General features: G+C 36.7%; 1 protein-coding gene across 1 annotated transcript; it reads left to right on the top strand.

Annotated features, from left to right (window-relative positions):
• Positions 1–1,726: 1,726 nt before the first annotated feature.
• LOC122333473 lies at positions 1,727–12,853 on the top strand (the record flags this gene model as incomplete). Its single annotated transcript, XM_043231106.1, has 9 exons — positions 1,727–1,748; positions 7,610–8,023; positions 9,364–9,753; positions 9,858–9,926; positions 10,328–10,720; positions 10,910–11,311; positions 11,396–11,482; positions 12,291–12,671; positions 12,753–12,853. Coding segments are annotated over 9 exons (2,259 nt in total), but the record flags the coding sequence as incomplete, so codon positions are not given.
• Between the last annotated feature and the right edge of the window lie 9 nt (positions 12,854–12,862).

Raw genomic sequence — 12,862 nt, 5'->3', positions numbered from 1 at the left:
TTGTGAGGATTAACATGCTTGTCATGCGAGAGATTATTTTATGGCGTATTATATGGCGTTTAGTGAAGATGCAAAGTGTCTCTAGTATCTCAATAAGATTTTCTGCTTCAGTTAGACCCTATGGATTCTATTAGCTTCTGATAATGTACATGTTTTTTTATGCATTTCTTTTATTTTCATGGTTTTTATAGGATTGTTTGGCTCATGGATTATTTGGCCATGATACAAGGAAACTGCAGTCATCATAATTTATCATATCTAGAAAATGAAGAATAAAATAAAAACATTGTTCATGCAAAAGTGACAGTAATGTACTATAAATAGTTTCTGGTGACTCTTGATCAACTGGTTGCAACAATTACTGGACTGCTTTCTAAAAGTTCTACAATAACAATGACCGTAACTCACCAGTCTGATTTAAAAAATGAGGAAACATTCTTCCACAAACTTTCATCTGTTTTTATGTTGGTGCCAAGTTTGTTGCTGCAGCAGATTCAATGCAATGAAGCTGTAATATTTCAAATGCTGCACATATAAACATGTTTATCATAAGGAGTCATAAAGAGTGTAATTCTGCTCCAATAAACCTGTGATTATGATGTTCACTTCCTTACATTGTCCAAAACCTGACTTGATTCATCAGACTTGATTTCACTTTAAATGAAATGACTGATCGATCAATAAGTTTCCATGAATATATGTTTTTTCCTCTCTTTGTTTTACCATTCATTTTCTTTATTCAAATACTAAATATCCATTATTTTTTTCTATAATGTCAACCTGCCAATTAACTAGCATGTTGTTCCCCAGCTGCTTTTAACCAGGGTTTAGGTTTCAGTTTTTAGTTGCATTAAAAATATGTATGTATTTCTGGTTGTGATTTAATTTGATTATTTTGCACATATAAAATTCTGCATCTTTCTGGCCACTGCCTGTATCCTTCCAGTGTTTAGAGGCAATCATTGTTAAACATCATTAACGTGGTTAAATTTAGTTTAAAACTGAAATATTTGTCACATTATTTAATTCATTAGCATCGTTTTTTTTTTTTATCTTTTTCCCCTTTAGCTCAGTCACTGCATGTTTTATAATACTATTTCTACAAATCAGTCTGACTTGCTTGTTATTCCATCTACATTCACAGCTATTCAAGAGCAGAGTGAAAAAATGTATTTCTAATTGCATTCGTACACAAGCAAACAATCACATGAAAAACTGGTTTAAGACATTGTTGAGAAATTGCTTGTTTTCCAGTAATGATCCACCCTCTGTTATAAATAAAGGCACTGATAAGTGCAGAGATCATGCATCATCATATTCAGAGAGAGAGAGAAAATCTCCCTGAGTTTGCTCTGCAGCAGCATCTGACATTTTGGTAAGGATGTTTCTCTTAATTTACATTGTATAATTTTGTAATAATAATTTTGTCCATTTCATTAATTACTTTTGAGTACAAAAAAGAATTATAAATAATAAAATTCTTATAAATTTGATTAATTAATATTTAATAATAAAGAAACATTTCATGCATATTTTTGTGAATATACGTGCAGGTGCAGGAGGAGCTGTTCATCACAATGAGGTTTCTGATCTCTTTGTGTGTGTCTCTACTTCTGCTGATTAATGGTGAGTGTTTTATCATCAGACGTACTTTAGAATGATGCAGGTGAACTAACTGAATTTTTCCTTAATTCATTATGTCTATATTGTGCATTCAACAGGAGAAATAACCAGTGGACAAACATCAGGTAATTTATTTTGTATTTTTTAATCACTTTTTCTGTCATCTTTTGCTTTCTTTTACAAATGTAAAAATTAAAGTATAAAAGGAGTAATTAAGTGAACTAGATTACCTACTGAAATGAAATCCCATATTATAGCGTTCCTCTTGTTATTTATATCAGACTCAAAAGATTTTTCTTTATTTACTTGGAAAGATTTTTATTTTTGTATTTTAAATAATAATAGACCAAACATATATATTTTAAGAAACTAGATAATGTCTAGATATTGTGTTTTATTCAACAAATGGTTTATACGTTTATTGAGCTATTTATATTTTATAATTGTGGCCTTATTTCTCATAACTTCCAACCCTCTCACTATGAGATTCAGTATAACTGATAATATATATTAATGTGTTACAATTTAGAAATAGAATTTTCATCCAATTTAAATGTATATTGTAACATTATAACATGCAAAGGGTTTAAATTGTTGATTGTCTGTATTTCACTGTAACACACTATATATCAAGAAGGCTCAGGGTGGAATCAGATGCACACTCTGATGTCAGGTTTGTTGAAAGACATTTTTAAAATGCCTTGAAGTCCAAATCAGACAAGACGTTACATAAGAAGAAACAAACCATTACAATTAGAAAGATCAGGAAGAAACCTGGCCTGGTTAAGATGAATAGGTGAAATGGGTGGAGTAGACAGTGGAACAGTAACACCAGACTTCACCTGCTGGACAGAGCAAGAACAGCAGAACCTGAAACAACAGAACCTAGGAGAGAGATGACATGACTATTATCACATTTTTTAGGAATTTGTACATTGTTACATATTACATACATATTCCTTTAACCACATCACGGTGCCCCTTTCAGAAGTGTCTTTGACCCATACATGTCAAGTCAAGTGGCTTTTTATTGCCATTTAATCTACATATAGCTGTGCAATACATATTGGAATGAGACAACGTTTCTCCAGAACCTGGTGCCACATAAAGTCACAGCACTATACAAGACAAAAAAACTCACATACTGAGCTAAGACAGTGTCTTAGCCACATAAAGTGCAAAGTGTGCAGACTAGTGCAAACAGCATGGGAGTAAAGTGCAAAACCCAGTGTGCAAACAGTGCAAGGACAAACAATAAATACGAAATGCAAAGAATGTTCACCAGGTCGGAAGTACATCATGTCATTCGCTTGGTGTCTTTGGTCGAAAGTTTGTTTGTGTTTTAGTCAGTTGTCAGCTCTATCTTTTTCAACTTTACCAAATCTGGACTGAGCTGAGACTGTATCACAGGAACTCGTGTTTGGGGATTCCTTCCCATGAGGAGCTTGGCAGAACTCTAACCATTGGAAAGAGGGGCTGCTCTGTAAGCCATAAGTGCAAGAGAAGTTGACTTTTTCTGTAGCTCTATGGAAAGTGAGCTCCTGAGAATGACATATAAGGCTGGGAAGTTTTGTCAGCAGAGTACTTATCTGTCCAACCTTCCATACAGCACTTCTTTAACAGCTAGAAAACCGAATCTGTGTCTTGGTGCCCCTTGAATATTTTTAAGTCTCCTTTCCATAGCTGGAAGACTTGCCACAACAGAGTCAGCATATAGATTGATGTATTCTTCGGAAAGCCCTTTCTTCTGTATTGTTTAAGGTAGCTCTGCACAACACATCGGCTGTTGCAATTTTTTTCTGGCCCCATGTGATATGATGTATGAAAACCTCAAACGACAGATAAGAATACTTGAAGGGAGTTTCTTGTAACTGAGCAGAGAAACTAGTTCATGACCCATGTCTCACAGAAAAGACTCACATGGAGACCCATGTGGAGTCCAGTGCTGCCTTCTCTATTTTTGCGTATCGTTGCTCTATGTTACTGAGATCATTCGAAAAATACACCACAGGTTTCCATATGTTGTCTTCTTGCTTCTCGAGGAGAACAGCACCTAATCCATGTGAAGAGGCATCTGTGGAAAAAACTGTCCCCTTTTGAATCGTAAAGTGCCAAACCTGGGGGTGTTGTCAGAGACTCTTTGATTTTCTCAAAGGCTTTTTGCTGACTTTACCCCCACACCCACATATTGGACTGCCTCAGTAAGTCTCTGAGTGACTGTGTTTTTTCACTGCCAGATGTGGTACAAATTTACCAAAGTGGTAGATCAATCCTAAAACTGCCTTACTTTGGCTTACATTGACATTACATAGTTGTTTGGGTCTGCAGTCACTACTGACGCCTCAATGATCTGTTTAAGGAACTTGATTTTTGTCTTGAAAACTCACATTTCTGGTTGAGAAGGTTTAGGATGTTAGGTGTGGTCATTCATATGAAATAAACCTATTCAAATATATACACATTACAGTTAGGTCAGTGCTGTAGTCCTAAGAAATAAGTGGTTTACATATTTCTTCTAAAATTTATATTTTTATCAGAATCCTATTGTCACACCCCTGAACTGTTTTGTGTTTGTTTTCATTCCTCATGTGCCATGTGTGACCTAATTTCTTAGGTCTTTTGTTAATCATGTCACTATGTTCAGGTGTGTGTCATTTATTTTAATCATTACTCCCCCTTTATACATTGGATTCTGTTTAGTATTAGTTTGTTTGGTCTTGTCTATGTATACGTGTGGTTCCTTATCTTTTGTGTTGAACTATCCCTGTGTGGATTATTAAAGACTGTACCCTGCACCACACTGTGACACCTATATTTGTTTAGCTATTGTACTTTCATTGCATAGAAAAGGACCTAGACTAGAGTAAAATCACTAAACCTTAACATAGGAGCCTGATAAAAATGCTAATTTTAGATTTAAAAAAATGCATCTGAACCCTTCAAGGAAAATTAGAAGTATAAGATACCAAAAGAAATAAATATGAACAAAATTAATTTGCACTACACTTACATTACAGAATACAGAATGCTTTTTGGACAAACACTGGGCAGAAATGGACCTTGCTAGACTGCTCTTAGCCATTGAGCAGGGTATGCAATCACTTGAGGACTATGTTCCAGAGTTTTGAAAATCTCTTACTACTTAGATGTACCAGACTATGTACTAACAGATTTTCTCTGTGAAGGCGCTCATTAGCCGCTAAAAAAAAAGTAGACGCAAGGGCCAGCCCTCATCGCTTGCTAAATTTATAGATTATTTTTTGTTTTGCATGGGCTCACATGGTTGGTGTCACATATGAGGAATGCACCATCTCGTCCGTGCCAGTAATGGTGACTGTTACATTTAGTAAACCACAATCTTACTAAAGATTAAACCCCAATCTTACTCCAGAACATTAGAGAATATTGCTTGCAACTCTAGTGGTTAAACACACGTCTGTGACTGAAATGGAGACAGCAGAGCCAAAATGGTGGACACAACAGCACCCTGTTATGTCACAGCTGCCAATAATGAGTCAAGTCTCAGTTGATCTTCATGAGGCAAGACAAGTCATGTTTGATCATCATGAGTCAAGTCAAGTCACAACTGCTCGTCACCGTTGATATTTCAGAGCCAAGTAAAACCATAGCTGAAATTTACCAGTCCAGTCAAGCCATTGCTGATCTCCTTGAGTTAAGTCATGGCATCACTAAACTTCAGGAGTCAAGTCAGATCTTCACTGATCTTTATGGGTCAAATCAAATCATCGCTGATCTTCACAAATCAGGTCCAGTCATTGATGTTTGTCACATCATTACTGACCAAAGTCATGTCAAATCCTCAACAATCTATCAGAGTCACATCCCATCTTCATTGACCTTCCAGAATCTTGTCACATCACAACTGATCATCCTGAGGCTTCATCACTGATCATCACTCTCATTATGTTGTACACAAATCTTCGAAGTCAGTTTTTCAGTATCCCAGTCTGGTATCCAGTGTAAGTGATACACCGCTGGTGTGTGCACATGCAGCTAGTATCTCTAAGCTAGTGCTCTCAACCCTTCCTGTCTCTGAACTGATTCCCCTGTCTGTTGTGCTTCCCACAATGGGAATTGTTTTGTGTTGCATTTGGACTGCATACCACAAGTGAAGCTTCAGAGATGGTGGCGGCCATCATGATGTTTCCAGAGGTTCCCGCATGATGCTGCAAAACTTCCTGGTGCAGTGGTGCACGCTGCCATGGCGCTCACTACAGCTTCTTTCAGAGGTGGCAGCACATTCTGCAGAACCTCCCAAAGAAGCAGTGCTTGCTTCAGCTCCTTGCGTGGGGGTGGTGCCCAGCAATGCATTCTCAGCCTGTCATGTCACAGTCGAAGGAACCGTTACTGAACTCTCTTTGTATCCTGATGGTACCACTGTAGAACAAGAAGTGGCAGCATCTGCTGCTGAACCTTCTGAGGTGTCAGAGGTAGCTATTCACCAGTCCTTGTCCTGCCCTTTCATGGCTATGGAGGTCGTTTGTGAATCCTCATCCTGCCCTGTCAAGACTAAGGAGGCCATCTGTAAGATCTCTCCCTGTTCGGTCTTGACTATGGAAGGCATTTTTGTCTCATGGTGACCTGCCCATGGAGGCCAATTATGAACTACTTGTGCTCCCTGCCATCATTTATTTCATCCTTAGAAATCGCAATACACCATAAGCCATTTCATGACGCAACACGACAGAGGACGCCTAACTTTAAAAAATAACAATAATTTATAATAAGGTGATTGGACTCACATAGAATATTTTTTGATGGAGGACAGGCTTGTCCTATATGTAATATAACATTACCTAATAGAACCTAATACTACAGCTGTTGTAACCTGCAGCACCATGGCAAAAGCTGAAGAAGAAGTGGCTCGTCTAAAAAGCATATAGCTGTGCCTGTGGCAAATAAACACAATGTAATTTAACTATTATTAAAAACTACAAAAAGAAGACAACGGAACAGGAGAAAATTACATTCTTTCAGTCTCAACAAGGACATGTACCTTGGCAGATCAACTTTATTTGTCACAAACAACTACTGATGTAAAGTTATGTAGTATAATAAATGGTAGGACACTTGTTTTTTGCTTTGTTTTATTGGAAGTAATAAGGTTTAACATTGAAGTATATAAATGTGCTCATAACAACAGACAGAACTCAAGTATGTTTGGAGGGAGGGGTTCTAGCAGACCAATCACAGCGCTTACAGTTTGTGTAGAATTGATGCACTTTTAGATTTTTGGAGAGGTACATGTCAGGCATAGAGTACGGCTTAGGCCTGTGCGTCTCTGTGTAGATAATGGCATAAGTTCAATCAAGATATTTTTACATCAAGTAGATTACTACCAATGGATTAATTTTAACCCTTATTAGGATGATTTGTTAATATTAAAAAACATGACCACTGATGTGACCTTTGACCATCAAAATGCAGATACTGCAAGCTGCCTTTGGATGATCTTACACAACTAAAACACTATTGCAAAAGCAAAGTGCAGTATCTACAAACTAAATGTATTCCGTGATGTTTGCATGCTGTAAATGTTAAAATTGCTTAGTAGTAAGCCTCAAAATCGTCTTATTGCAGTGCTCCTTTTTACCTCAGAGAGTGTTTTGCTCATTTTATTTAAAAAGTAATTAACTACATTCCGAGCAGTTAAAAATTCCCCCAACTTAAAATTGGGTTGTAATTTTTAAAGGGCAACAAGAGATGTGATGTATGAATTTCCTAGCCATTTTCTTAGCGATAAGAGTTAGACAAAATAATTGCAAAGATGCCCTGTAGACGAATATAATCTGTTTATGAAATGGTAAATGCCATGCCATCCCGTCAGGATGGAAACATACCCATGCTTATTATTCTGCGCTTAGAGAATAGAGAGCAGTGAACGCAGTGTAAAGACACTATTTCCCACATAAAAAGTATGTGTATCATCATTTAATTTTTCTTTTCTATATCATTATTCTTTCAGATCCTACAACTTCCAGCTCTGACCCATGCTATGATTATAACATTCTTGATAACTACTGGAGAGACATACGGCAAAATTACTACTATGGATATGATGACAGCCTTGTTGAATGGAGTGGCTGGTATCGTCTGTATCTGAATGGAGAAAGTGCCCAGATGTCTGAGTCGTGTGTCAGTAATATGAACTGTGGTGGATACACTGCACTGTATCTAAGTGGTTCTCATCCAACACTTGAGGATGGAGTTGTGACCCGTGAAGTTGTAGGAACTACTTCATTGTGGTGGTGGGGTTATTCCAATCAGTGTGGTGCCTACACATCCACATCCATCCAAGTCAAAGCCTGTCCAGGAGATTACTACGTCTATGAATTTGTCAAACCCATCACATCAGCCTACAAACCTACATACTGTGCAGGTGCAGTTTGATCTCTTTTTATCTCCAAATTAATGTGACTTTATTTCAGTGTAAATATCAAGAGTAAATAGATTATTTGATAAACTAAGCAATCATGATTTGACCAGTTACAATTAGTGCAGTCTATTAACCATTCTAGGCTTCTGTTACATAGCTTTACTGAGGCAAAATAAACAGAACACAACTGTTTTTAATAGACATAAACAGAACAAACTAAAAAGGATGGAAAACAGTGCAAAAAGTTTATAAACAGACATAAACTAAATGTGATACAACATGACCAGACTTGACTGGGAAACATGGTATGCACCAACACCATGGTTACAATGAACAAAGCTAAGCAACAGATAATGGCAAATGAGAGATAGGCTCTGCAAAGACACTAATCACTAACTAAAGAACAATAAAGACAGTGAACCAATGAGAGAACAGAACAAAACCAGTATAACACGACACATGTTTAACTTAAAGCTGCGCTACTCAGACCAAGCAGTGCAAAACATTGAAGTACCATGAGAGTGATTGGATGCAGATCACTCTTTATGCTTTCTGATCATTCTCACGATACTTTGATGTCACAGATGCATCTCGAACAAGCCTAAAGACAAAATACCTAAGAATCAGAGAATTACATGACAAAGCCCAAAAACTAGACTAGACCTGAACACCAACAACATCAACTATGATAACTATACAAAAAGTCTCATACCCTTACCATACCCCCCAACAACCCCATAGCACGTCCCTACTGTATCTTTCATGTTAGTTGTGATACAGTTGCTCAAATCTCACAAACCAAAAATAGCACTAAAGAAATTACATTTCTGCTAAATTTGTTTAAATTTGATTTAAATTTCAACTCTGTCTTGTGATGATATAGAATCAAATGATTAGTTTATAACGAATATATATTAACTCTTAATTTACTTGTTAACCTATACATTTCTTGTTGTAATATTAAGATATTTACGTATTAGTCTAAATACTTATTTGGTTACAAATTATATTAGGTGGCCTTAAATACTATGTACTTACATCAGAAATCAAGTACATTGGGCTCATGAGGCGTATGCACTTGTTGTGAACGAGGTGGAAAGTTTTCATGAGAAGTTCAAATGTGCGTATAAATACAAAAAATGTTAGTTGGTATGGGTAAGTTTAAGGGTGGGTTAGGGTAAAGGGGTTGGTCAACAGTGTAATTATACTGATTATTTAAATTATTATAAAATTATTTAAAGATGTAACTACACTGCAATTTAATATTCTAAACTATTCTAAAGTATATACACAGTAAAAAACAAAACAGTGTTTAAACAGTACTTTATCAAACTCTGTGACAGTGTCTTTCAGCAGCATCAGCAGTGATCCCTGCTACAACTATGAGTCTCTGGATCGTCCCTGGAGAGCCAACAATGAAAGTGGAGACTACATTTGTGATGAACGTTTCTCCTGGAGCGGCTGGTACCGGCTTTTCTACTATGGAATGAACATCCAGATGTCAGAGACCTGTATCAGTTCATACAGCTGTAGCACATACAATAATCTATGGCTCAATGGTCCTCATCCTGAGATAGAGGATGGAGTGGTGATCAGAGAAGTCTGTGGAGGGACCTATTGGGGTGAATGCTGTTCTTATAAGACAATCCCCATCAGAGTGAAAGCGTGTCCAGGAAACTACTATGTCTATGAACTTGTGAATCCACAGTTTGGGTGTTCAGGATACTGCACAGGTATAGTGCTTTTTACTTTTTATGTATTTATTTATTTATTACTTCCTTGCAAAGTCTTTCTTAACTTTTAAAAGAATCTCAGTCATGAATGTTCTGCTTTGTAGATGTCAGCACTATTTCACAGGCTCCTACTGTAAGTCCAGATATAATCACTGGATCCAGCATCACCTTGAGTAAGTTATCTGGTTTCATTTTTTTTAACCTCTCAGCATTCCAACATTCCACCCACAAGATGCTAAAGGGTTAAAGTTAACACTTGAGATTAGTAGCTGTTTAGTAGCTCCTTATTGTAATGCAAATTACTTGCATGACTGTATTCTTGGCTCCTTAATACCTAAACAAATCTATTACAATAACTACCTTAAATTTACTATGAATGAGCATAAAGTTGAGGGAAATTTCTTAATATTAATCCTGAATGTGTTCTCAAATCTAAATCTTAGTTTGCAATGAAAATGCCACCTTTTATACGTTTAGCTTCACTACTTCTCAGTCATGTTCTGAATGATTGTTACTGTGTTTTACTGGTTGAGATTCATTGAGACTCCATTCAAATGTAACTTCTTATTAACAGATTATGACCCGTGTGATAACTACAACATATTAGACAACTACTGGAGAAGCACATTCAATTACTGGTCTATGTATGGATTCATCTCTGATCATGATGACACTCGTGTTGAATGGGACGGCTGGTATCGACTCTTCATTGATGGATCGAGTGCTCAGATGCCCGAGTGGTGTTTTTATTACATGTCATGTGGAAGTTTTAGTTCTCTGTATCTTGGTGGCTCTCATCCTCGTCTAGAAGATGGAGTTGTTACTCGTGAAGTTTTTGGCTCTCACTATTATCAGTGCAGTCGCTACACATCTGAACCAATCCAAGTCAAAGCCTGTCCTGGAGATTATTATGTCTACAGATTGACCAGACCAACTCTTTCCATCCCAGTTCCTGTATATTGTGCAGGTACTGTGTGTACTCTTATTCATCATTATAAATCTGACATGCGTATCATCACTTTTACGGTTGGTTTTTGTATTACTGTTTTGAATAAATGGAATCTTTAGTATGTTGTATTATGTTATATTAATCTTTAGTATGTTAAATTTAATCTTTAGCATATTATAATGCTCTCTTTCTACTTTTTCAAAATAGTACCTTTCTCCACCCCAAGTGTTGATCCCTGCTACAACTACACCAGTCTGGACGAGCCTTGGAGATCCACAGACAACTATTACTATAATAACTATTACTACTATAGTATGTGTGATTATAATGTGGAGTGGAAAGGCTGGTACAGGATGTTCTACAACGGTCAAAATGCCCAGATGCCAGAATCAAATGTTAATACTGGAATGTGTGGCACTTCTTCACCACTGTGGCTGAATGGATCTCATCCACAGCTAGAAGATGGAGTGGTCACTCGTCAGGTCTGTCTCTCCTCATGGGATGGCTACTGTTATTACACATCCCACCCTATACGAGTCAAAGCCTGTCCTGGAGATTACTATGTTTATGAGTTCGTCAAGCCAAGTTTTTGTGGAGCTTACTGTATAGGTGAGCATTTACGCATATGTCCTTTATGTACTTTAGTTATATTTAAAAAGTATTTCTATATAACATTTTTCTTAATACCACAAGCCTCAAATCAGTCCATCGAATCAATGTCTACAACACCAGAGACAATCCCATCAGAAGAATCCATTACTCCACCAGTCACAACCACTGGTAAAGTATTGTCTTATTTTCGTTAAGACAAATGACACAATGTGTGTTTTCAAAGTGTTCTGCTCAAAGCCAAAACTTTAATGGTGAGATGAGGGAGAATGAGAGAATTTACATGCATGTACAAAAGGCCAAACTTAGATAATCCATTTATAAAAAAACAGGAAACAATACAAGAAAGCATTCAAACAACGTCCAAACAAAAGTGAAAACTAGACAGTAACAAAGTAAATTTACTTGAGTATCTGTACTTTAATTTGAGGGTTTTTTTCCAGGAAATTACCATTACCGTAACTTTACTAAATTTAAAAAGAAAAATATACTACTTTTTTCTCTCCACTATATTTATATCAACTCTTGAAATAGAAAGTTGTTACTGTGTAGCAGCTTTGAAAATCAGTGGTTGATTTTTGTTTGATTTTTTTTCCAGACAGTCTATCTGTAATCATTATTGTAAGGTTACGTGATTTCCCAGAATTTTTTGAAAACTGACACTATAGCTCATTCGGTTCATTGTGTAAGGTCTTCATACAACACTGAAAACAGTTACATATATTATATTGCATTTTTGTCAATAGATACTCCTAAATATTACACACTGCATTTTAATTAAAAATCTGTCTTTATAACTTCTACTTGTAATGAAGTAATATTTATCCAAAGATATCAAAAACTTATCAAAAATGTTATCTGCTTTAAATTAATTAAAACATACGTTTATCAGGGAACTTAAGAGATTTCTGGAGATTTCTTACCAGTTGGCATTCATTCAGTCAGGAACTTTTATCTTTTAATGTGTCCATTTAAACAGCTCCACCTGTTGACCCCTGCTACAACTACAATGTTCTGGACGATTCATGGAGATCCACCAACAATCAATATTCCTCTCAAGTAATGTGTGACGCTTGGGTCAGCTGGAACGGCTGGTACCGTCTCTACATTCAGAATCAGAGCGTTCAGATGCCAGACACATGTGTTGAAGAGTATAGCTGTGGTACTCATGCTCCACTCTGGCTGAACGGAGGACATCCAACAGTTGAGGATGGAGTGGTCACTCGAGATGTCTGCGGTCACTGGAGCAATAACTGCTGCTTTTTCCAATCCAATCCCATTAAAGTCAAAGCCTGTCCAGGAGATTATTATGTCTATGAGCTTGTGAGCCCAAGTACCTGCAATTTAGCATACTGTGCAGGTAAATACATTTATTTACACATGCCCCTTGTTTATGTAAGACATGATTCAGATTTTTTGTAATATTTATGATTTCTTTCAGATGCAAGCAACATAACCACTACCTCTACTACTGTAACACCAGAGACAACCACAGCTGAAACCACAACCACAGAAACTACAGCTGAAACTACAACCACAGAAACTACAACT

Source organism: Puntigrus tetrazona, unplaced genomic scaffold (genome assembly GCF_018831695.1).
Source record: "Puntigrus tetrazona isolate hp1 unplaced genomic scaffold, ASM1883169v1 S000000283, whole genome shotgun sequence".
NCBI lineage: Eukaryota > Metazoa > Chordata > Actinopteri > Cypriniformes > Cyprinidae > Puntigrus > Puntigrus tetrazona.
The sequence above is the reverse complement of the archived record's forward strand: the minus strand, read 5'-3'. Positions and strand labels throughout refer to the sequence as shown.